Here is a 25,197-nt window from a genome sequence, read left to right on the forward strand (position 1 = left end):
TTTACGTATGAATATTAAGCTAAATCAGATTGAGTAAACAATGAACAAAGTGAGAAAAGAGAGATAAAAACAAAGAAACTTCAAAGTGCACAGTATGCGGCATCATAGCTTTTCACAGTTGTAAATAGTGAAGAAGATAAGTGGTGTGAAGTAGGGCTGCACCATTTGGGGAAATAATCTAATTGCGATTTTTCTGACAGATATTGCGATTTGATTTGCAATATTTGTTTTTAAACGACCCAACGGAAGTTTATTGTAAAATGCGGCCATATCTCCGGCTAGGAAGGTCGTGTCAACGTGCTCCCGTCTCTAGCACCCCGCAGCCCGAGCTACGAGTGAAAGAACTAAACTTACATGAAACTTCCGTTGGGTTTGCCTGTAATAGAAACATGTGATGGAGCATCACTAACCTGACTCAGATGCTTTGTTTCACCATCTAGGAAAGCTCCATTGGAAGCCATTTGGAAAAGTATTTCAAAAGCACTTGGCAGGTGATTGGATCAATCTGTCTATCACCTTCTATCATGGGCCACTTCTGATTGGTTAACAATGGCTGGTACATGTGGAGCACAGCACTTCTGATTGGTGTGGATGACTGACACACAAGACTTTTTTTTGCTTTGCGATTTCATAATTGCATCATTTAAAATCGATTAATCGTTCAGCCCTAGACACCAGTGGCAGCTCATAAAGAGATGAATCCTATTTAACGTGTTTGTGGCTGTTTTGTTTCCTTTACTGGAATTGGCAGTAGTTATCGAAGTTGCACTTACGTCAGTCAGCTCATACTTTATGTAAAGGCATGGGATAGATACACAAATCTATTCCTTGTATAATAACAACCAGGATGTTACACAGCCGACATTAGTGCATACTTGTTGCTTTGTATTGGTTTATCATATGGAACTGGGACACTGATGCAAAGGCCATTTAACTCATTGGTGGTCCATTTGTTTTGGAGTGCATTATTATAACGTCCACAATGATCAAATGCTTAAAGAGTCATTCAACATCATTAGAATATTTTTTTTTGCTGACCTCCAATGTTTTCACTGCACCTCTTTGGGCAGTGGTGTGCAGGTGTTCTCCTCGCCATGATGCTGTGACATTGGGGAGTGATACAGGTGCAACACAGCATACAACACAGACACATGATGGGGGGGGGGGCGCTGATGGCAGTGAAACTCTGCTTCTAATGCTGCATTCCTACTGGCTGGTAAGACCCTCATCTCCTGCAGATGAAAGCGAGTCTCCCGGTGATCCGCAGTGGGAAATGAAATGCTAATGCCATATCATGCGAGGAAACACAGCTTAAGCCTGCAGTGAAGACACTCTTTAAGGAGCACCTAGTTACTGACGACTGAAAACACTGTTACCATGGTGACGGTAGAGATATCCACTGTACAACCTGACTTTATACAGCTCTCATCCATCAAACCCTAAAACTACTGTTTGACTAGATAATCTGAAAACCACAATAGCTGAGTATATCATTTATTTACATTTGATCTCCTAAGTCCACTTACACATGCTCCAACACTCAAATAAAAAAGCTCAAATAAATATAGGAGATATTTTTTTTTCATCTGGACTAATGTCATTACCGGTAGGGGGGAGGGATGGGAAGCTGAACTACGAGGATCAGAGGACTACGGAGGGAGTTGGCAGCAGCTATTGTGAATAAATTACAGATCATTTCATTTTTTCATGAATGACTGCCAAATCAGCCATTTAGGGTAAATCCACTTCAGAACAGTTTGAATAATTTCATTTTTTTCATATTGTTCTTCTCAACCCTGACTTGTATAAATAGCCAATACACCTGATGGCATCAGTTTGTCCCATGGTAGTTGTAGTTTAACATCCTGCATACTTCTCATCTTGCCATTGTGACTCTAAAGTGTCCCCTTGAAGCATCAAAAGAAACTGGAACTTGAATTATTGCAATGAATAACAGCAGAATGTTCTTTCCCTCCCATCTATTTAATCACCCCCCTTTTTTCCCACCCTCCCTTTGCCTCCATGGTGTGGCACGTCCTCTTACTTGTCTCCTCTTCCTCTCCATCTCTTGTGTTTGTGTGGTGCTCATGGGAACCTGTTGACGTGGTAACCCCCACATGCGTGATGGTTGGTGAGAGATCACTTCAGGTCGATGCCCTGATTCTGGGACTGAGCCTTCTCCTTGTGCTGAAACACACAAAAGACAAGGAACAGGATTATTATTTATATTGAATCTATTAGTATAGACATATATGAATTCATGATAAGAATAAGGGGCCCTATTTTTCTTTTTGGGTTCTCCCTGTAGTGTGTTATATATGTAGGTTTCTGTGCATGTAAATGCTCTGTTAGGCTAGTGGTTCCCAAAGTGGGGGGCACGCCCCCTAAGGGGACCCTGTCAGTGTGACAAGGTGGAATTAATTGATATGGAACCATAACATCATGCCAATGAGCATTCAAAGGAAATGAATTCAGCATGATAAATCAACTCACTGTCGTCTATCTGTACCACTTGATTTCAAACTATGAAAGGTTCACTTTTCAAGGGTCAAACCTTTTGGATCCGATAATAAAGTACCAACCACAAACAATTATTAGAAATAAAAGGGAATGGGGATAGAATTTGAAAACACACAACCATCCAAAATGCAGAACCAAATACATGGGACCTTATCGAAACATTATAATGAGTATAATCTGGATGTTTCCTGACTCCGTTGAGGGTTGGGTCTCTGATACTATAGCTGCAATAACGAGAAAGTGAACTGACTCTGTGCTGAAGTTGCCATTGTGTTTCTTTGGTGAGAGCTAGGTGGAAGTGCTACTGTAGAGTGCTGGGCTCAAAATTCAAATTATTTCAACTTTGAACTCAATGCCTGTTAGGTCCCGACTAGGGGAAGAGAAAAAGCAACATACACCAGTTGGAATTGGTAAAAATTACAAGCAGTTTATCAAATAACAGGATAACAAAATGGCAGACAAGCAGCCTGGAGCAAACAAAAAGGCCAAAAGGGCGCAGATTTAAATAAGCAACCAAACAAAGGGAGGACTCTAAAAAGAGAGCCTAATCAATAACAAAGGAATAGATACTAATAAACAAAATAGCAACAAAACAACCCTCACTATTAAAGTGGTACAAACTAACTAAAGGAGACTGTAGGAAAACACAGCTAAGCTAGAGGACAATAGTCAACGTAATTCTAAGCTACTCTAGGCACATCTAATCACAACAACACTAACTAAATACGGACCACTCGAGTTAACCACTGTTAACAGATTTGTATGCAATCGAAGAGCGAGTAGCGAGAGGCGTCTGTTCACACAGCAGAGCCTCCCGACTGATAGTTGTCCACAGGCTTTATAGTCGTCTCCGGAAGGTGTGCGCTGGGATTGGAGCGCGTCGGGCCCGGCATGCTTCAATCACAATCTTCGGGGGCGGACCAGGAGATGAGTAGCCAATGACATCAGGGCAACCGCACAGCTCATTCACATAAAACACAGTCGAAGCAGAGTTAACAGGATCGGGGAGGCGGCGGCCGTAACAATGCCGCTGACTTTGTTAGCGCAAGCTAGCAGGGTACATAACCATTAAAAAGAAAACTTAACTCGCTGTTTTCACCGCAAGTCTCTGCGCCCAACCTCGCGGAGAGCAAAGAGCAAATGGAATGAAAAAGCAGCTTAAAGGTCCCATGTCATGGCCATTTCTACTGATCATAATTCCATTGTTGAGGTCTACTAGAATAGATTTATATTGTGCAATGTTCTAAACTCACATTGGTTTCTCATACAGCATCTCTGTATAGTATGTGTATTCACTCTGTCCTAAACGGCTTGTTGGAGCTCCTGCCCCCCCCCCCCTATGAGCTCAGTGGCCGTCTGCGAGACACAGTGAAACCCAGCCCGAACACACACCGACTCACAGCCTCGCCCCGTCGCAGGGAGGGGAAATCGGCGGAGCTGCAGCTGAGAAAAGATTGAGTGTGTGTGAGGTCCGTGGATTGGTCCATTTGGACCAATCCACGTACTTAACCTAATGGCTCCGCGGACATAACGTGAAGGCTCCACGGATTGACCAATGGGTCCATTTGGGTATGGACACGTCACAGTACCCAGGAAGAAAACAATGGGAAAAGAGAAATCTCCAAGGAGGCGTTCTGGGGCAGCATAGACAGGTCTTTTCTGTGTTAGAGTTTTACTCGCTACAGGGTGTACTTTGAGGGTTTGTGACTCTGCAGACCGTTTACATGCAGAAAAACCTTCATAACACACAAGGGGACGGGTAATAACCGGAAAAGCATGACATGGGACCTTCAAGAACCGATAATCTGAAGATCACCCTGTGTGAGTTGCATTTGTGTGTTTCCCACTCACCCGTAGCGAGGGCCGAGGAGGCCTCACTGGTCTGAAGGGCCGTATCGGCTCTGCTACAGGGTTGGCCTGCCTTCTCTCCAGGGGGGCCAGGTCGTCTGCTACATCAGGACACCCAATGTATCCTCCAGCTCCAAACACTGAACCGAGGTCACCTTCTAGCAGGTTGGGGCCGCTGGGGGCGTTGAATGTAGCAAAGTTGTGGGGGGCAGAGGTGTTGAAGGGGTCGGCAGTGTATGTTCTGTTGGTGGAGCAGATACTGGTGTTGCTGAGGTCCAGTCCCAGCAGGTCCTCTGAGGCCACATCGCTGTCTGAGCTGTTATTGGTAGGACTGACATCATGCTCTGGTTCCACAAAGTATTGGTTGTTGTTTGCTTCAGGGAGAACTTCCTTACCAAACAAGTCCAGCACCTCCTGGTTGTCATGGCTACCTAAATCTAGCAGTTCCTGATTTTCGTTGCTACCGAGATCCAGGAGTTCCTGGTTGGAGTGGCTACCTGAAACTACAACTTCCTGATTTTCTTTGCTACCAAAATCCACTAAGTCTTGGTTGCCGTGGCTATCTAAATCCAGCACTTCCTTATTTTCAGGAAGGGAGAAATCCAGCAGTTCCTGATTGCCATGGCTACAAGGTTCCAGCACTTGTTGGTTATCATAGTTACAAGGCTCAAGTAGTTCTTCCTCCATGGTATTGCAATAGGGATCCACCACCTCCTGGTTGTCATGACTACAGATATCTAGGAGTTGCTGGTTTTCATTGCTAACCAACCCGGTGTTGTCCAGCCCAGAAGCTTCCAGCACTTCAAGGTTTCCATTGTTACACAAATCCAGCAGCTCCTGGTCATTGTGGCGACAATGTTCAAGCACTTCTTGGTTTTCAGGTTCAAGTACTTCCTGGTTGCTATAGTTAGAGGGTTCTACCTGTTCTGTGTCGTCATAGTTGCAAAGGTCCATTGCCTCCTGGGTATCATGGCCAGAGAGGTCCAGGACCTCTTGGTTCTCTTCCTCAGGGCTGAGCTTGAAGCCATAAGGGTCAGAGTCCCGCACCATTTGGGAGGAAGTGATGTCAAACTCATACTGATCCATGGTCAGTTGGTCTGGTTGACTAGAGGAGGGCTCAGGGTCAAAGATCAGGTCGTTTTCAGTGGGTTCTGGGCTGAGTTCAGCCTCATCAGGGTCCAGGAGGGTGTGACTGGAATGCTCTGGACTGAGTTTGAAGCCGTATGGGTCGAAGGAAGACTGACTGGTCGGTTCGTAGTTTAAATCGAAGCTGAGCTCTCTGTTCTGATCAGAGTCTGGCAGATTGAAAAGGTTATCGGAGTCTTGGGAGTTTTGGGGAGTCGCAGGTTTTTGGAGTTCCTCTTCCATGTCGCCAACACATGCTGTGAGTTGTTCTGCGAGCTGAGGAACAGCCGGAGCTGAACCAGGACTCAGACCTAGAGAAGAAAACATTAAGCTGTCAAGGCTAGGACATGAGAAACATTTGAAATGGATTTAAAGAGGACCAAATGTCACATAGTAGTTCATGTGGAGGCCAGTAAAGGATAAATGACGAAATCAACCAGTAACAACGGTGCTGCGCAGAGCTGGTTATATCCATGGGGAGAAGTTCAAAGACAGGAGCCCACAGGAATCAAGCTGTTTGTTCATCCTACTTAATACTTGTATTCATATTATTTAAGCAACTCATTTATATATAATATAAAATAATAGATCTCACTTTTATTCAATCGTAAAGGATCAGCTGACTCTATACCTCAGTTTCGTTCTTCTTTTAGTTACTTAAAAGAAGAAGTACTTTGGTGGAAAAGTGGTGGAAAAGTATTCAGATTATTTACTTGATTAAAATGACTAACACCACACTGTAAACATACTCAGTGTTTTTACAGAAAAAGTATTAACGTTTGATTAGGAAAATGTACACAAAGTATAAGAAGTAAAGTACTCATCTTTAAAAAAAAAAAGATTTTAAAGAACGAGCAGCAAATATTCACATTTAAGAAGCTGGAACTGTGAAATATTTTTGAACTAACAATTTGCTGCCAATTCATTTTCAGTTAACCCACCTATTGTTTTAGTTACTTAAATATAAAGTTTGATGTTTTAATAGCAATTATGCATATTTTAAAAGTGTTTTGTGTTTGTTTATTGTGTGTCAACATCTGACTTTTAAAAGTAACCAGATTTTAAATCTCTAAAATGAATGTGGTGGAGTTAAAATTAAAACAATTGCTTGCTTGTAATGTAGTAGATGTACTGTATGAAATAGTACCCAATGAAAATACTTGGGTACAAGTATCTCAAATGTGTACTTAAATACAGTACTTGAGTAAATATACTTAGTAACTTTCCACCACTGCCCTTAGACATTAATACGTAGGAAAGCAAGATGCATGTGTTTAAAACACTTAAGTATAACAAATATATACGATAGAATAATAACAATAATTTCAATTTTTATAGTGCCTTTCAAGAGACCCAAGGACGGAAGTATAAAAATGAGTATAACATTTGAAAAGTGTGTATGTGTGTGTGTGTAAAATGACCTTGTTCCAGTCCTGCTGTGGTCTTGGTGGCAGCCTCTTCAGGTGGATATCCCAGACTCAGTTCTTCTATGTCAGAGGGGGGGGAGACAGCGCCCAGGTCCAGCTCATACCCATTGGGGTCTGATTCTATGGAGTACTGCCCCTGGGACCTCCAGCCCTGGATCGGCACCGGCCCCAGCTCCTCAGAGGAGCTCTGGATGGGTTTGAACCCCAGAGGATCGTCTCCCTGGGCGATGGCGTCCAGGTCCTCTTGACTGTAGCTAATCTCGATGTCGCTGTCTTCGTTGGGGAACTCAGACTCGAAGCACTGAGTTCCTGTTGAGGCTTTGGTTTCAGCGCAGGACAGACTAGTGTCGGCCTCATCCCCAATATTTCCCGCCCCATCATCGACCTGCCCCTCTGGAAACAGAACATCTGCTGCGAAGGGGTCGCTGCCTTTGAAAGGGTCTGAAGCAAATCCACCTAGCAAACAGAGAATTCATAAAAGCTCAGTGACATGTCACAATGGTTTAATAATTTAGATCATATTGAAAACTAAGAGAAAAGCTGAACCAGGCCCCATGATACAAGCACTCTCAACAACAGTAGCTGTACCAGTAAGAGTTGTGTCAGCGGCAGATAGAAACCCTGAAACCAGAAGCAGTGGTACATAAGTCAAATCAAATGCTAAGCATTTGCTGCAAAATGTGTTGTATTTGAGCATTCATTATGAAAAATGATATGCATATGTTGAGGTCATTTGAACAGGGTTGTTGGTCAAATCAATAACAATGCATATTGCACAGTAAACAGTATTTGGAGTGGATTAAAAGTATGAAGGACAAGCACTTCAACATTTTACTGGAGTTTAATATTTGAGTGAACCCCACTTTCTGAAAGCATCTTGAATCCTACGATTGAGTTGACACTAGATTTGTGTTTGTACATATAAACACAATGAAGCATTGAATCCATCATTATATAATACTTGCTTTCAGAGAGTTTCAAATACAAATAAAGTCACCGTTTTTGGTAAGTAGAACACCTTAAAGTGAAATGAATGTAGTTAACTAGAGTATTATTACTCACCAGACGAGTCAGTTTTAGGGAACAGGTCTTCATTGAAGAGGTCATCTACAAATCAAATCAGACATCAATTGTAAAATAATTTAATAAAAAAGAAAGATACATGGTGAGAAAAACAGGACAAACCACGTAAACATTTGTTTAGCAGTTTACCAAGACTGCAACTGCAGTAAAAATGTGAATAATTAGAAAATTAATGATTGGTTTTTTATTTGAATATTGAATTGATTTTTTTTTTTTCATACATTAATTATTTATTATAAGCGGTTTAAAGCTAAATGTATGTCATATAGTATACTTTACTGCCCACTGGATGCTAACAGCTCTGTCATACATATGGGGAATGTGTTATTTACAATGTAGCATCATCATCATCATCCTCATCATCATCACAGAACTCAGCATGTGCTTATCTCATATGTCTGGTCTGGTTGGAAAATGGTAATTCAATGAACTAGAGCTCAACAGTGCAACCTGTTCTGTGACAGATATTTGTCCAAAAGAAAACGTCCTTTTGTTACGCAGTGATTCAGCGAGAGGCCCTATCAGCCTGACAGTGATACATACGCTCACTCTGGCAGTGGGCGAAGGGGTCTGCTTGGTAGAAGTCCAGCTGGTTGACAGCATCAGGACTAACAGTGGCCTCCTCCTTCTCTCTCTCTTTCTCCCCTTCAGGGTTGAACACCCCGTCCTCTGGTTCGTCCTCTATGTCGGACCTGTCCATCTGTGAAACATTACAACACAGTTTTACATCATTAGACTGGAGACAGTGTGTTCATACATTTAAATCATTACTAACTGTGTAACAATTCAAATAAGCATGTATGATTTCAGCCTGCAATATGTTGTCATACACTCTGCAACTACAAATATTTCATATATTTGTGCTTCACCACAGCTGTATCTTTCACGTGTTTATTTGATGACGTGTTTTGTGGTAAAGTTGCTACCTTTGGGGAGCTGGTCCCACTGTCGTCTGCTTCTTCTCTGGTATCTGCCAGATTATTGCAGAAAGACGAGCCACTGGCCCTCTGCACACAGACAGAGAGGAATTGGACAGAGAAAGAGAACAATGCTCATTCACAGAAAATAAAATGGGCTCCGGATATTCGGTAGTAATCAGCAGCGAATATTCGGCCCGCGTGGGGGAGCGGTCAGCAGCGAACCGCTTCAACACGTGTATTTCGGTGTATTCACGGCAGTCATTTTGTTATGCTACAGTATTGTTGTTTTATAGTTATTTGTTAATGTAACCCAATTTGTGTTGTTTGAAATTGAAAAGGATATCGCATGGTGTTTGTTCAATTTGGCAGCCGAAAAAAAACAAACGAATATCCGAATAACGAAATTGAAACCCGAATAGTATTCCAACGAACGAATATTCGGGTACAGCCCTGCTATCCACCATTACAAATGGCAGCTCTCATGCTTTAAAACACATTATGTTTGAAGTCTACATATTTATTTATACGTTATTAGAATATGCACTGATTTGATTCCACTGGACAGTGCTTTTATTTGATGTTACTCTATTTACAACAAGCATGTTGCATTGTTGGAGGACTTACTAGCCAAAGTACAGTGTGGGTGCATCATTACTGTGATTTACCATGATGAGGTCAGCATAGGCAGGCAGTGATTGGCTCCTTCCCCAAGGCCTCATGGGCAGTGGGTCGTCCTCCGTGGTGTCTGCAGGGGAGGTGGACTCCTCCAGCTGGCTCTCTGGAGTCATGGCACTGCCTGACAGAGAGCACAGCGTGTGCTCCTCCTGAGGGAACAGGCGGGTATGGAACATGAGGAAACAGTGAGAGACAAATGAACCAACAAAGTAGGAAAATAGGACATGGCCAAGAGCCTCGGTGTCACCCTGGACAGCACATCTCCAGACTCCATCCCTGTCGAATCCAGCACATCTTATTCAACACGGTAGGGTTAGGGTTACCTCCTAAACTCAGCTGTTCAGCCTACTCACTTTAGTCGTCCGGTTTGTTCATCAATGCTACTTCCTGTCCCCCATACATAACTGCTTTTAAAGTATGTCTCTTTTTCTGTCCTCCCTGTTATTAAATATTTTTGCTGTGTTAACTTGTTAAGTGTTTCTTGTATCCATCTGAGCTGTCCTTGGGTGCTATGAAAGGCCGCTCCAATCAAAAGATGTTATTAAATCAAACAGTTTATTCATCTCTAATGTCCCTAGTAGAAATATCTTTATTGTGGGGCAAACAGATAGATTTCTTATTCAAAAAGCATGTCATTAGTTGGATTTTTGTTTAGCTTGACTGCTCTAGAAGATAAGATCCTTTCAGAAAAAAGCTATGTATATTTTGACACAATTTCCTTTAAGGAGGAGGGGGAGGGGGAGACACGAGTCATAGGTCCCCTGGTTGAATCAAACCGTTAGTGGGGAAGAAGCCCCGGTATATGACCCGCTCAACCATCATAGAGAGTTCCATAGCCCTCTTTAATATTTCATATTTATAGCATATTTCTGATCTTAGCGACCTCTCCAAGTTTGAACACAAGCCAGCATCCACCCCTAACACACTCATTCATCCAGAGCAGAGGTGTACAGTCAATTAGTATATTTACTCAAGTACTGTACTTAAGTACACATTTTAGGTATTTGTACTTCTACCGCAATACAATTCAGAGGTAAATGCTGTACTTTTACTCTATTAACTACCTTTAGTTACTTCACAGATCTGGATGAATGATGTGAAATATAACCAAGTGTTAACTCAGACTTTAGTTCCACCTGGAGTAAATCCACCAGCTACCCTGCAGTATACAAAGTCATTCAAACTAGCTGCACCTTTACCAGCTTTGAGAACACTTTCATGATCAATCATTATAAAACATATCATATATATTATTCTGAAATGGACCAATCTGCACAATGACTACTTTTACTGTCGCTACTTTCACTATATTTTGATGAGAATACTTTTCTACTTTTACTTAAGGAACATTTTGAATGCAGGACTTTTACTGTAACAGAGTATTCCTTACTTCTACTTTAGGCTGTCATACAAGGTGCACCCGCTCATAAACACGAACATTGAAATGCCGTTGGGGACAATTAGGATTTGAACATCTTCCCCAAGGAGACATCTACTGTACAGGTCAACTGCAGGGGTTAGGGCTCTGGCTACTGCAATTCTGATTGGTGGACGTTCACTCTGCCTTCTACAGCCATTCCGCATCTTCAAAGTATCACAGAATAATTCACACAGGTGTAAAGATGCATGCCCCCCCGTACCTGCAGGATCTCTTCATAAGACTGCCTGATGGAGTCCTGCAGGGGGGTGTCCCTCTCTCCAGCCTCCTCCACCTTCCTCTTGGCCTGCTTCACCTCGTCTCTGAGCCTCTTCAGCCTCCACCTGACTCTGGCCAGCTCCCTCTCATACTCCTCCACCTGGCTCTCCTTCACCCCCTCCTCCGCCTGCAGGGACAGGATCTGCCAGGAATACACAGTGGGATGATTAGTCTTTACCTGTCACATGCACTTCACCGATACAATGAGCACGCTTCAGAGGATCAAACTGTACAGGGGAAATGCAATTTATACTGTTGTTTAGAATAATAAGATAAACAGAGAGGGCAGTCATGAGGAAGTTGATTGGGGGGGGGGGGGCTTATGGATATACAGAGTTGAAGAGATGAGTCTTGAGGCGGGACTGGAACAGGGTAAGGGACTCAGACTCACGGAGGTCTTGGGGGAGGGGGTTCCGGAGCTTCGGGGCTGCCACAGAGAAGGCTCTGTCCCCGAAGCTCCGGAGTTTGGCCTTGGGGGTGGAAAGCAAACCGGCTGAGGTGGATCTGAGGGACCGGGGGGGTTGGTAGAGGATGAGGTAGGGGGGGGGGGGGGGGCATATGGTTGAGGGCTTTGTAAGTGAGGACCAGGAGTTTGTAGTGGATGCGGTGAGCAACGGGAAGCCATACATGTTGGCTATAGTTAACAAATGTTGTGCCAAGTACTCCAATTACTGTACTTAGGTACTATTGTGTGGTACTTGTACTTAACTCAAGTATTCCCATCACCTTCTACTTAATACTTGTACTGCACTTCATTTCAGATTTACAGTATCATCCAAAAAAATTATCACGTGTTTTTATAAGTGAAGATGAAACATTTGATCTGCAGTATATAAGAAGGTCAATGATTAACAGTAAAGGGGAGGCTGTGGCTCAGTGAGGTAGTGCGCTGGTCTTCAGATCAGGGGAGAGCAAGGCACTTCACCCCAACTTGCTCCTGTGGGGATCTCCCCCAGTAATGAATGTATGTAAGTTGCTTTGGATAAAAGTGTCAAGTGACATGTGATGTAATGAGCTGTGTGGTCCATCTAGCAGCCATGTGACCTGCTGAACCTCTTCACAGTTCAATAGCCGCTGTGAGATATATTCTGCAGTGAGTCAATATGTTGACCAGTTTGCCATGAAGCTAGCTACACTGCATATCGAATGTAAGAAAGCTAATGAGGAGCTAATACAACTTATTTTTAGCTTGCATCCTATGAATTAAAAAAAAGTATTGCTTACCGGATCATTGAAATAAGTACATCGAAATGTCATAATGAAGTCAAATAAGTAGGGTAACCCTTGCTTATTAGACAATTATATTTAAACAATAACTATATTGACAATAAAGCAAGATTCTTTTTTAGCATCCAAATATCCCACTTGTCCTGAACTACTCAGTAGCTCGACATAAGAGACTAAGTGTTGTTTGTGCTCCACTTGGTTTAAAGTGAATTGGTTCTTTAAAAATATCCGAGATCAATGAGAAACCCCAACATGTCAACAAACACAAACATGAAGCAGCATCACAGACTGACGAATCCTCAAAGAGAAACGGCATAGACGGAAGCATCTTAAAAGGTAGCTACACATCAGATATAACAGCTTGTATATACACACATTTTGAAATGTATCTAATACCTCATTCACACCAACAGTGTTTCAGGGCCGGTTCGGAGCTGGAGCTTGAAAAGCACCGGGTTTTCCTCTTCACACAGCAGCGGAGCAGCCTCTTAGCTCCGGAATCCGGTTCATTTCAAGCACCAAAAAATTGGCCGGCCAGAGCAAAAGCACCGCATACGTCACGCTTACGTCGAGGCGGGGGCAGGGGCATATCAACTCCTGAACAACAAGAAAAAGCCCGCGTTTTGGTTTGTACACAACGATGGAGAAACTTAACAAGAGTTTCAGAGTTTCTGCCATAGACTGTATATATAAAGGTTTCTGCTCATGGTGAAGCAACGTGTCTGCGTGTTAAGGTGGAACCTGAGCATTCACGTTGATCACCTCTCATTATAAAACTATAAAACTATAAATATTAAACTGTACTTCCCGTGTTCATTTGAGAACAGCTGTTACATACCTGGGTGAAGGTTACAGTTCATTTAAATGAAAGATACAACGTTACTCCACACTCATGGTTCAGTCCACCTTAAGAAATAAGACCGACCTCGGAAGCAGTTGTGTTTTAAAAAAACCTTTATTGACACGAGTACACTTTTTTATAAGAATATAACTAAACCACAGAAATGACTCCGGAAAAGCTGCAGATAGAGCCATAAGAAATGAATGCAACTGATTTCATCCGCGCGGTTTGGCTTTATGAAGCAGGCACGCAAACGGTTACGTCATGACGCAAACGATGACGCAACGACGCATTACCAGTCGGACTCTGGGCGGTGTGAAAAGAGCCAGAGCTAAACCGAAGAACTGGTTCTGAACCTGAAAAGCTCTAGCACGGAGCTTGAACCGGAGTTGCGTTGGTGTGAATGAGGTATAAGAGGTCCTCATGTATTTTACCTTCTGACTCTCTTCATAGCACATCTGCCGTGTTGCCTTCACTTGCTGCACCAGCTTGTCTTTGTGCGTCTCTAGGTTCCCCAGAGTCTCCTCCAGCTCCTTGCGGTCCGACTGCTGCTCCTGAAGCTCCAGGTGCTCCACTGTCACTGCATTCTCCAGCTCCTGCACACACAGACACAGACACACAACCACGCACACACACACAGACATAAACACACATACAACCATGCACACACAACCACACACACATACACACAGGATTTATTACAGTGATTAAAACTTAATTATGGACTGATTAAACATGCATGGAGATGTACACACACACACACACACACACACACACACACACACACACACACACACACACACACACACACACACACACACACACACACACACACATACAGGCGCAGTTCTTATCAGCCCATTGGATGGACGTTATCAGCCTTATGAAGATGCCCTCAAGGTCAAATCACAAATCATGTTTCAAAAGTTTCAAAACACAACATTTAAAAAAAAAATTAAACACGGATTAAAAAAACACTAATACCGTTCAGAAGAACATTTCAAAATCACATCTCACAAAACACCATTACATTTCAAAAATACATTTAAAAAACCACAACATCCCAAACACAGAGCAACATTTGAAAAAACACAACAGCTAAAGGGAAAACACAACAATATCAAACCGGAGACATATGTTTTGGACATGGTCAGTCCAAACAAATGAGTACTTCTTCTTTTGAGTATATACTTCTGCTCAGTGTAGCAGTAGATCTTGGCTCATCCTTAGTATCAGAGTAGTCCAGGGCTTGGTGTTCATAGTGCAGTGGGACGGATTCACTTTCATGGAAAAAGATCTGGCCTATAAAAAGCTAATATCCTTTTTTAGCATACATGCTTTGATAGTACTACCGCTCAGCATGTCTCATCAATATTGTTATATATCTGCACTGTTATTTCTGTCTGCCTATGGACAAGGAAACCACATACATTTGCATTCTTTTTTTAAATTCTCTAAAACATCGTGTTTAGTAGTAACACTGACATGCCGCATGAATGTATTTTTGAGCATATTCTTGTATTTAAACGTAATATTATTGCTTTAAACTAACCCAATACAGCTATGTGAAATCGGTTGACATAATACATTTAATTAAAAGTCAACGTTTCAATTATTTCAGTGTGGCTTGGGTTCAAAGACATATATATCCTAAAATATATATAAATCCTTAATATCATTTCTACATCTATACACCATATCAACTGAAAGGCATTTAAAGTGGATGTTTGCACCTGGCTGCTTTTAGGTCATTACAGGTGAGAAATGATAACTGGTCAATTGATCATTGCCATGATATTACATTGAAATGAAATAAATCTACAAACCAGAAGGTACCTAACCCTGGGTCCAGCAGTCACCCAGACCTGCACAGAGCAGTGTGTGCACAGCTTCATGCAGCCTGTTCAACAGCATCATGACATCACATGAGAGCATCATGGGAAATGCAGTGATGGAGGAATCCCAAACTGGAGGCACCATAAAAACACACACACACACACACACACACACACACACACACACACACACACACACACACACACACACACACACACACACCTACCTGTCCTCTGTGTCCTGTCTACATGATGGTTATTAACACATTATGAGAGACCAACACAAAACACACTCACACGGATGTATTACACACACAATCATGCACACACCAGAGCCAGGTGCTGCGGTCTTCTTACTCTGATCTCCGTTGCCTTGGCGAGGACCCTCTCGTCCGACTCCACCACGTCGGTGTCCCTGGGAGAGGACCAGCAGAGGAGACAGGAGTGTTTAAGGAGGGAGGAGAGGGAGCAGTCGTTCTTCCAGTCTGCCTTCCCTCCATCCTGCACTCCCTCCCATGATCCCTCGATTTTTTCCTGCTTCACTGCCTTCTCCTCCATTGCTGCCCTCGCTGGCTGTCGCTACACTGCAGAGGAGGCGGAGCCGCTCTGTGAACGTGTCTGTGTGTGTGTGCTGTGTGTGTGTCTGTGTCCCCAGGGTGCACACAGGCAGAATGCACCAATGTGAGAGTTGAAAGGGAGAGGGGGATGAGTCAGAGTGAGAACACTAGAGTATGTCTATCCATCCATAGGAGAATGTATTTCCTCCCCCCTAGTCTCCTCCCTTCATATTTCTCCTCCTCCTTCCTTTCTCACCTCCTACCATCACGCGTCTCCTCTAGTCCTCCTCACACATCTCCCTCCTACTCCTCCCCCCTCCATCTCCATCACTGAACACTGCAGTATGCATCAGTCTCTCTCTCACACACACACTAGGGGTGTAACGATACACGTACCGAAGGGCCCGTACCGAATAATTTCGGTACGGGCCCTTCGGTTCGGTACACGTGTGTACCGAAGTGTACCGAAGTGTACCAAACGAGTATAACGTTAAACGTAAAAAATTGAGAACTGAACAAGTTCTTGGAAGTAATCTCAGGTGCTGCGTCGCAGCATTCAGAGTAATTTGCTCACATTGAGTTCAACGCGTCATAGAGCGAGCAAGTCATTTCATTGGACGAGAGGCATACTATGAGAGCTGGTCACAGGGATGCGTTCAAATGTAGTCAGTAATTTGAGGAACTGTCGAAATGGCGAACGCAGATAAAGTTGAGCTCGAAAATCCTCCAGCATCATTGAAGTCTCCGGTTTGGGAACATTTTGGTTTTGCAGTTACGTACAAGGATGACGGACAAAGACAGGTGGACCGAACCAAAGCTGTTTGTCGGCATTGTTCAACTAACATTGGTTACGCGGCTGGCAATACATCAAACTTGCACACTCATTTGAAAAGGCATCACCCGAACGTGAATATCACCGGTACCAAAAGAAAAAAGACTGAAGTGCAAACCCAACTCCCGCTAGCATTTAAGCCTCCACCACTCGCAGAGAGTTCAGACCGAGCCAAAGCTATTACAAACGCCAAATATCCTTATGTTGCCATGTTAGCAAAGCGCTACCTGGCTGTGTCTGCTACCTCTGTCCCTAGAGAGGGTGTTCTCCACAGCAGGAGACATTGTTAGTGCCAGCAGATCTGCCCTTTCGGCAAGCAATGTGGACAAGTTCATTTTTCTTTAAACAACATGAAAATACAATGACAAGCAAGTCCTAATGTGAAACTGGCTGCTTAGGTACTAGTACAGTTCAAATACAGATTATTTCAGTTCATCGAAATGCTGCACCTTAAAGTTTATTTTATTATATTTTGTATTTATTTGACAGTATTTATTCACAGTTTAATAATAATTTAAAAAATATATATATATATTTTATGTTTTGTCTGCTGAACCGAAAACGTACCGAACCGTGACCTGAATACCGAGGTACGTACCGAACCGAAATGTTTGTGAACCGTTACACACACACACACTAGGGATGCCAGCGATTATTCGATTATTCAATTAATCGTTACAGTCTCCATAATCGAATATTATTTTTAAAAATCGATTTTATTTATATATTTTTTTATTATTATTTACGTTTTTTTTTTTTTTTCTGGCTTAGTTTCAACCAAAATATAGACTAATGCTAATAATAGTATTATAGTATTAACAATTGTAAATGGCCATTGGTCACACCACCAGTTTGTTTTACTGTAAACTTGGAGGAAGCCTGCGTGCAGAGCAGACTGCTGCTGCAGCACGCTACACACCGCCCCCGCCCCCACCCCCACCCTCCCTCACACGTGCGACTAAAGATGAACAAAGCGGCAGGTAAAAAGAGTTCCTCCTCGTGGAACTACTTCGAACTTATAAGTACAAAGGAAGTGAAATGCAAATGCAATTTTTTTTTCCGATTTTGATCATGGTCAGTTTCTGGCAACCATAACAAACACACACACACACACACACACACACACACACACACACACACACACACCATGTATACATCACTTCAGGGGACATTACATTGACTTACATGCATTTCCTTGAGACTTATCCTAACCTTAACCATAACCAACACATGCCTAACCCTAACCCTAACCCTAACCCTTACCCTAACCTTAAACCTAACCAAGTCTTCACCCTAAAATTAATGATTCCCCTCATGGGGACCTCCAATTTGTCCCCATAAGGGAGGCGAGTCCCCACACGTGACTATGTAAACAGATGTAGGTCCCCACAAGTATAGTAATGCTAGACCACACACACACACACACACACACACACACACACACACACACACACACAGAAAACAGAGGCTGAGCCATTCATAAAAACATCAGAGCAGCAGTCTGTAGGCCTACAGGCAAATGTTTGAAACAATCAATATGAATTCACGGCATCATCATAATAAGATGATAAATGTAACACTTATATCCTGTTTCAACAATACCCTTCATAAATGTATTATAAAAGGTTACGATTTGAAACACAATAATTCTTTGTGAGTGTATACTTCAGTCTAATCTAATCAAATGTCATGAATGTAGTCATATTCAAATAAGATAATGGTTATACATTTTATTCATAGAGTGCTTTATCACTTAACTATGTGGTATAGCAGACAAGGAATGTAAAATATAAAAAAAGCTGCTTTCATTTAGGTATTTATTTTGTGCCAATTGAGGCAGCTAATTGTTCATTGTTACCGTTTAATTATGATCTATGATGATACAAATAAATGCTTTCAGAAACATATTTAAGGTTTGTGATGCTGTTGAAAACTATGGAACCAAAGCCAAGCCCCGCCCACCAGCTGGAGCTCACATTCCGATAGAGTGGCGAAGTCCCTCCCTTTCCGGGGGAGCTCCATGGGACCTTATTTAGAAAAAAGTATGCATTGAAGTCAATGGAGAGAGAAAGATTATCTTTTGATCACGTTTGAATTGTGCCACGAATTACACATATGATGTTTGTCAATTTAAAAGATAATTTTGCAAGTCAAAAAAATGAAAATGTGTCGTAAAACTGTGAAGTAACAATTTTTTTTGTGTGAAACCGCTCAATGAACTACATCTCCCGTCTCGCACCACACACCAAGACGGCCGCCACGTTAACATTTCACTTCTTTCTTTCAGAATGAGGCGGAAAGTATTAAAAGAGGTGAAAATCACTCCAAGTCTGGGCACGTTGAGAGCTGTGCATACAGTACACACAAGGGAAGTTAGTCGGTTCCGTAAGAGCCAGCATGCGGGACCGGCTTTACAAGGTTTCGGTGAGTTACACGAGTGTAATGTGTAACGTTAATGACATCACTTACGCGACTCTGGGATTTGTAGTCTTTCTAGTTGCGTATTTTTCATAGTCTTATATTTCAACAGTTTTACGACAAACTGTGACTTTTTTGACATGGAAATGATTTGTTAAGATTGACAAACATCATGTGTGTAATTCGTGGCACAATTCAAACGGGATCGAAAGATACGTTTTCTCTCTCCATTGACTTCAATACATAATTTTTCAGAAATAAGGTCTCATGGGGCGGAAGTAGATGGGCGGGACTTCAGATGACTAAAATGGGAGTTCAGTAGCAGTGATTGACAGGTAAGACTTCCCTCAGCTCTGATTGGTCTTTTAGAGACTTTTAGTATTACTAGATTTCTTTGCTAATGTCAGGATTGCAAATATGACAAAAGTTATTTTTGCAAGTTTAAGTTACTGTAGCTAAAACAATGGACACTATATATAAGAAATTAATTGAAATACTATTTTATTAAATCGAATGCTTTTGACAGCAGGCACCTTGACTTGTAGGGTAACCCTAACCCTACCCAGGAATTGTATTTCTAAACAATGTAAGAAAAGACAGAAAATACTACATTTTTCAGACATAAGGTGATATCGTGAGATGTTGTTTAGCCGGTCTAAAAATCGACCCCACAAAGGAGTTTCATTTCCTGCTACATGGCCAAGACAAGCAGATGAATGTATTGAAGATACTTTTTCTTTTGAATGACTTATTGATAAAGCATCTCATATTTTCTGATCTAAAAGGTACAACTTGATTACACCTCATTGGGGTTTTATTACGTCAATTCCTTCCATCTGAGTGTGAGCTTTGACAGTGTGAGCATTACTGCTGCTGCTCGTGTGTCACTATGATCTGAAGCCTGTCCGTGAGGGCTGCCTCTAACCCAGTTACTGACAGGAAGCACGGATCTCTTCATGTGGTCATTCATCCACGTAATGATGCTTCAGTTGTTAAGTATGCCGATTCTCTGCTCTTTTGAAAGAATACATGGATCTAAAATACTTCATCATAAATGGACTTAAGTACATTAGTTTGGAATATGCATGACTATTTGAAACAGGCATTTCATTTCACAAAGGTCTTCAGTTTGGTTAACTCAGCAGCTATCTGCTGATGCTGCGTCTGCCTCTGAATTTGAAGCCTTTTAAGGTGTGAGGCAATATGTTTAATGGTCCAGATTGCTGACACGGGGAATAGTTTATTGACCAGAGCACACAGGTGAGTGCTTATGCAGGATTTGTTTGTATGTATTGAATTTGAAACACCCTTCTATACACAGATCACCTTAAGGTATTCTGTCGAGTGATTTATTGATATGTGTGCTTTATCAGACAAAAGGACTATCCTTTTTAGTTCAATTAAATGACTATGTGTTAGGGCTGCTCGATTATGGCAAAAATCATAATCTCGATTATTTGGGTCAATAATTGAAATCATGATTATTAAAAACGATTATCCATTTAATTTGAAAACATCAATTTATTGTAAAAATAAATGTGATCAGTATGTTTCTAACAGTTGATTACCCTGGACTTTAAGTATAATTCAACTGAAAAACTAGGGCTGAACGATATATCGTGTCATGGCGATAACCGCGATATGGCTTGCGCGATATTCACATCGCAGGGACGTGCGATTTTATTAATTTTTTATAATTATTTTTAGGTTTTTTTTTCCATTTTTTTTTTAGGACTTGTGATATTAAGTAGGTGAATTAACTCAAACACGTCATGTTACAATTGTTTTGCTGCTTGCTACAAAAGGAAAACTTGCGCGGCTCTCATGTCAGGGGTACTTGAGTGAGTGACATGCAGGCTCTGCATGCACAGCAAACCACCAATCACAATCATTCTTGATCAGATCACAGCAGGCCCCGCCCCGCTAGTTTGCAGACCATCAAAACACTGGTAAAAAATGAGCGAGACACAGGAGGACAATACCGGCGAGAATGAAGATTTACTTCCAAAAAGAAAAGCAATATCTGTCATCTGGAACTATTTTGGATCCAAAAAGGTTCTTCTCTTCTTCACAGATGAACCCCCTTATTTGAGGGTAAGCAACATGCATTATCAGGACATGTTAGATCATGACTTAAGGTATGATGAGTCAACCAGTTAAGATCCAGACGTCCGTGACTACAATCCTTCATCCGGTTAAATATAGTTAAAAAAACGCAATATATATCGCAGGGGAAAAAAATATCGCAATGTCAGTTTTTTTCAATATCGTGCAGCCCTAAAAAAACAATAACATTTTTTTTTTTTTTTAAATCAATAATCGTTTTATTTCGATTATGTTGTTTTCATAATCGTTGCAAGCCAAAATCGTAATTGCGATTAAAATCGATTCATCGTTCAGCCCTACTTATGCAGGATTTGTTTGTATGTATTGCATTTGAAAAATCCTTATATACAGATCACCTTATTCTGTCGAGTGATTTATTGATATGTGTGCTTTAAAAGGACTATCCTTTTTAGTTCAATGAAATGACTATGTGTGAGGTACTCATTTGTAGTAACACTGCAGAGTACTATCACACAAATGCAGCTCTGCAGAGCTTTATTGCCCCTTTAAATCAGCTATCATGGCACATTCACTAAACACTGCAATATCAGCCATGTTGAAGCTGATGTTTTTAGAAGACAAAAGCAGAGCTATAAGAGAGAATATTTGACTTACACCATCAGGTGGACACAAACATGACTCAAATAAATGATGCTGTTGTTTTGTGTCTGCTGGATGTACAAACATGTTGGCTGCAAAATGTGACAGTGTGTATCAGCCAGTGCGTCAGATTTCTGGATATTGATGTTTATCTTAGCCGATAATTAAAAAAACATTTGACTACAAAGATGCCATACCAGATTTAAGTTTCCAGAGCACTCGCAAGAAGGTTTTTACGTTGTAAAATGTTCCGCTGACTATACAGTATCTTGAACACCATTTTTAAAGACAATCTGAGGGACAATAAGGATTGTTTGTTTGTTGTCAACTCTCAAATATCGATATTAGTATTAGCTGGGTTATGCGATTGGTCTATTACTTGCTTATTATTGCGGATAAATGTATGCGTAATTAAAGAAACATTAATCTGGCTGAGTGAGGACAATTTAAAATAATTTACATACTGTTGGAAAGTTTAATCTAGTCACACATTGTGGCTCAACATGTACATTGTGGCTCACAATGTAGGTTTTGGCTCAAAATTCGATCTGAAAAGTAACTAAATCAAATATAATGGACTTAATTAAAAGCGTTTTCTCCATAATGTTTTAAATTAGGATAACATGGGAATACTCAGGTGAAGACAAACATTGTATCAGCTTGAGTAAGTGTGGTTTGGTTATTACCACAGACTTCATATAAAGCTTATTACCCCCCAGCCAGGTAGGCTTAGTGATGCTACATTTGGCAGACATGTCCCATAGGTTAATGATGTTCACTAAACCCGTCTGTTAACACAATTTGTGCAGGCCTGCATGTTACTGCAGACTACACTAGGTTACTTAAAGCCTACATTTACTCTCGATTCAAAGCCTACATTTTAAATTATTTAAAGTTAAAACCGCCAAATATTTTTTTGGAAAGGACTAATGGGAATACAGCTAGAACATTTGTGTTATAATTCTTAAAGAGCGTTTAAACGTTACCCTTCATCCTTCGGGTTCCTCGCGCGCGGTGTCCTCAGGCAGTCCACAATAAAACGCATCATTACTGCAGTGCTTGCGCTCTCATCCTTTGACTGTCGCCTCCGGTACCGACAGGGCTCGTGCAGCAGCGGAGGTACACCTAGCTGCAGGTTACCGGACCGTCCTTACTCTGTCTGCTCTCGGTAAAGGGTGGACCCCGTTAGCTGCGATCATAGACTGTGACACAGAGCAGTCAGTCTGTCAGGCAGAGCAGCGCGGGAACAGCACACAGGACTTCCTGTTCACCCTTTCAAAATAAAATCCTTGTCAGCGCTTTAATGAAGGTGGAGGAAGTAGCCTTCTCAGATGTTATACACCAATGGCGGTTCTAGAAGAATGTTACTGGGGTGTTCCTGCTGGGTCCAGGTATTGAATGAAAGGGGCACATTTAATGCTGGACAAGGGAAACAAAGATAGTGTTAAAGATTTTAAATACACAAAAAAACACAAAATACCATTATGGTTTTTTGTTTTAATAACTTGTTTTTAAGAAAATAGAGTAAAATCATAGACTGTATATATAAATGGACGTAGGGTCCGTGACGTCACCCATATGATTATGCAGTTGCCGTGAAGCCCTTAGTAGGCGGAGTCGGCCACGAACGGCTCAACAGTGACGCCAGAGTTCAACTCCCGCCTTCTCCAGCCTGCTCCAAATAAGGGCAAAGAGGCGGAACCTCCTGCCACCGAGCTGGAAGTTCCAGAGCTAGCTGAAGCTACCAAGCTAAGCTAATATGCTCCCCATCTGCACGCTGCAGTCGCATTTTACGTTTCTTTAAGTTAAGCGGACATGAAACTATTCAGCAAAACTATAAATAATAATCTAAGTTATTGAGTTTTTAGCATAATACTTCAGAATCTTAAAACCCCTTAACGTTTGTATGCAATTGTGCTAAATTCAACACTGGAATCAAGCAAATATTAATATGTTTGGATGACATTAGTTATTTATATTTTGATATCACTTAACTATACGTTTAATACATTTAAGTCAAGCTAAGGTACATGGGATGGTAGCTAGTTAGTGCTCTTACCTTTGAGGCCTCCTCCAAACAGCATAATAACCAGACTATCATTAAAACTAAGTACCAGTTCTAGATCCTTGACTTTAGACAAACAATTCAAAAGACAAAATGTATTTAAAGACCAATCTTTATTTGAATGTGCCTCTTAACCTGAGATATTAGTTATACAGTAATATTGACAATCTAAAAAAACTGAGCAACTCAACAGTCAACTTTATATTTCTTATTGTCTAAGCATTTATTATTTTCATTTTCCCCCTCTCATATTCAGTGTGGACGTATTGAGACAGCGTGGTGTCCAGAGAGCTGCAGAGACTTCAGGGAGAAACCTCCGTGTGATGGACGTCCTGTCTGTTGGTTTGGAGAGGACTGAGGGTCTTTCCTCTGCGAGGAGGACCAGGGCTGATGAAGGAGCCCATGCTGGGCAAAGCTGATACCAACTGCACAGGCCTAGTCGGTCACTTTATTTGACTAAATGTGTTTAATACATTTAACAGGTTTACACCTTCTGTCCATATGTGCTTTTTATTTAAAACATTTGATTAACTTTTGGTTCACATTTCAATAAATTGTATTTGTATTTGCACTCCTTTTGTCCATTATTCTTACTGAAAATGTTAGATTACACATTCACATCTGACTGAAGATTGGCCCCATTTATTTGTGACTTTGCAAACTCTGCGGTACAAGGCACAAGTGATGTGAAGCTCATAAAATGAGGCAAATAGAAATAATCAGCGGATGGAGTGTAGATGTGGAAATAGCTGCATTCGATCAGCTGACTGTTTTTACAATAAAAGTAGTTTCTTAGTGAATGTCCTGTACTGGTCTTAAAATCTCATAACATCAGCTTTTAATGTTCCTCTTGGATGTTCTTCTTGACCCTCAGAGAAGGAGAAAATGTCCTGTCTTTCAGGCATGTCCTTTCCTAACAAAAATGACAGGAAACATAAAACATATTATTGCAGAACAAGTGTGTTATTTATGAAAGCGGTGTGTTTGTGTGTTTAGGGGCTGTAGATATAATTATTTTGTAATTGTAATGTTTTTTTTTTATTTCAACAGAGCTACAAAGACAATCAGATTATGAATGAACAGTATGAAGTTCATCAACATTGAAATATATGTTATTATCAAAATAATATTGAACTGTTATCAAAACGTAGTGCAACTGTAGAAGCTTGCTCTGTTGTCTCACTGAAAGAATCACTTTTACCACATTTTTTTCAGACAATATTGAGAGATAAATAGTAGCAGTTCTCACTGTGTGTTCAATATCTTTGCCTTTAATACATTAAATTAGCTGACAAAATCATATTGCTAAATATCTAAATGTAACTTTTTGCATGGATAAAACCCTCAACTTAACTGATGTGTAGGTGATCTAGTATTTAGTATTGTTTAATGGAATTTATATCAGTGTATTCAAGTCAATAC

General features: G+C 41.3%; 1 protein-coding gene across 9 annotated transcripts; it reads right to left on the reverse strand.

Annotated features, from left to right (window-relative positions):
* Nucleotides 1-647: 647 nt before the first annotated feature.
* LOC117532459 lies at nt 648-22,941 on the reverse strand. 9 transcript variants are annotated; one of them, XM_034195808.1, is made up of 12 exons: nt 22,697-22,941; nt 15,555-15,612; nt 13,797-13,958; nt 11,239-11,436; nt 9,589-9,747; nt 8,930-9,010; nt 8,547-8,703; nt 7,983-8,027; nt 7,509-7,541; nt 6,915-7,376; nt 4,372-5,804; nt 648-2,187 (listed from the first exon to the last, which is right to left on the reverse strand). In XM_034195808.1, exons 1-12 carry the CDS (start codon nt 22,756-22,758, stop codon nt 2,140-2,142), a joined length of 2,898 nt encoding a protein of 965 aa, XP_034051699.1. In that variant the 5' UTR covers nt 22,759-22,941; the 3' UTR covers nt 648-2,139. The 9 variants fall into 9 exon arrangements, with proteins under 9 accessions (XP_034051699.1, XP_034051697.1, XP_034051693.1 ...); XM_034195806.1 differs by having other exon boundaries at nt 15,528-15,612; XM_034195802.1 differs by lacking the exon at nt 22,697-22,941 and having other exon boundaries at nt 8,553-8,703; nt 15,528-16,027.
* Between the last annotated feature and the right edge of the window lie 2,256 nt (nt 22,942-25,197).

The sequence above is a fragment of the Gymnodraco acuticeps genome, unplaced genomic scaffold, assembly GCF_902827175.1.
Source record: "Gymnodraco acuticeps unplaced genomic scaffold, fGymAcu1.1, whole genome shotgun sequence".
Classification (NCBI taxonomy): Eukaryota; Metazoa; Chordata; class Actinopteri; order Perciformes; family Bathydraconidae; genus Gymnodraco; species Gymnodraco acuticeps.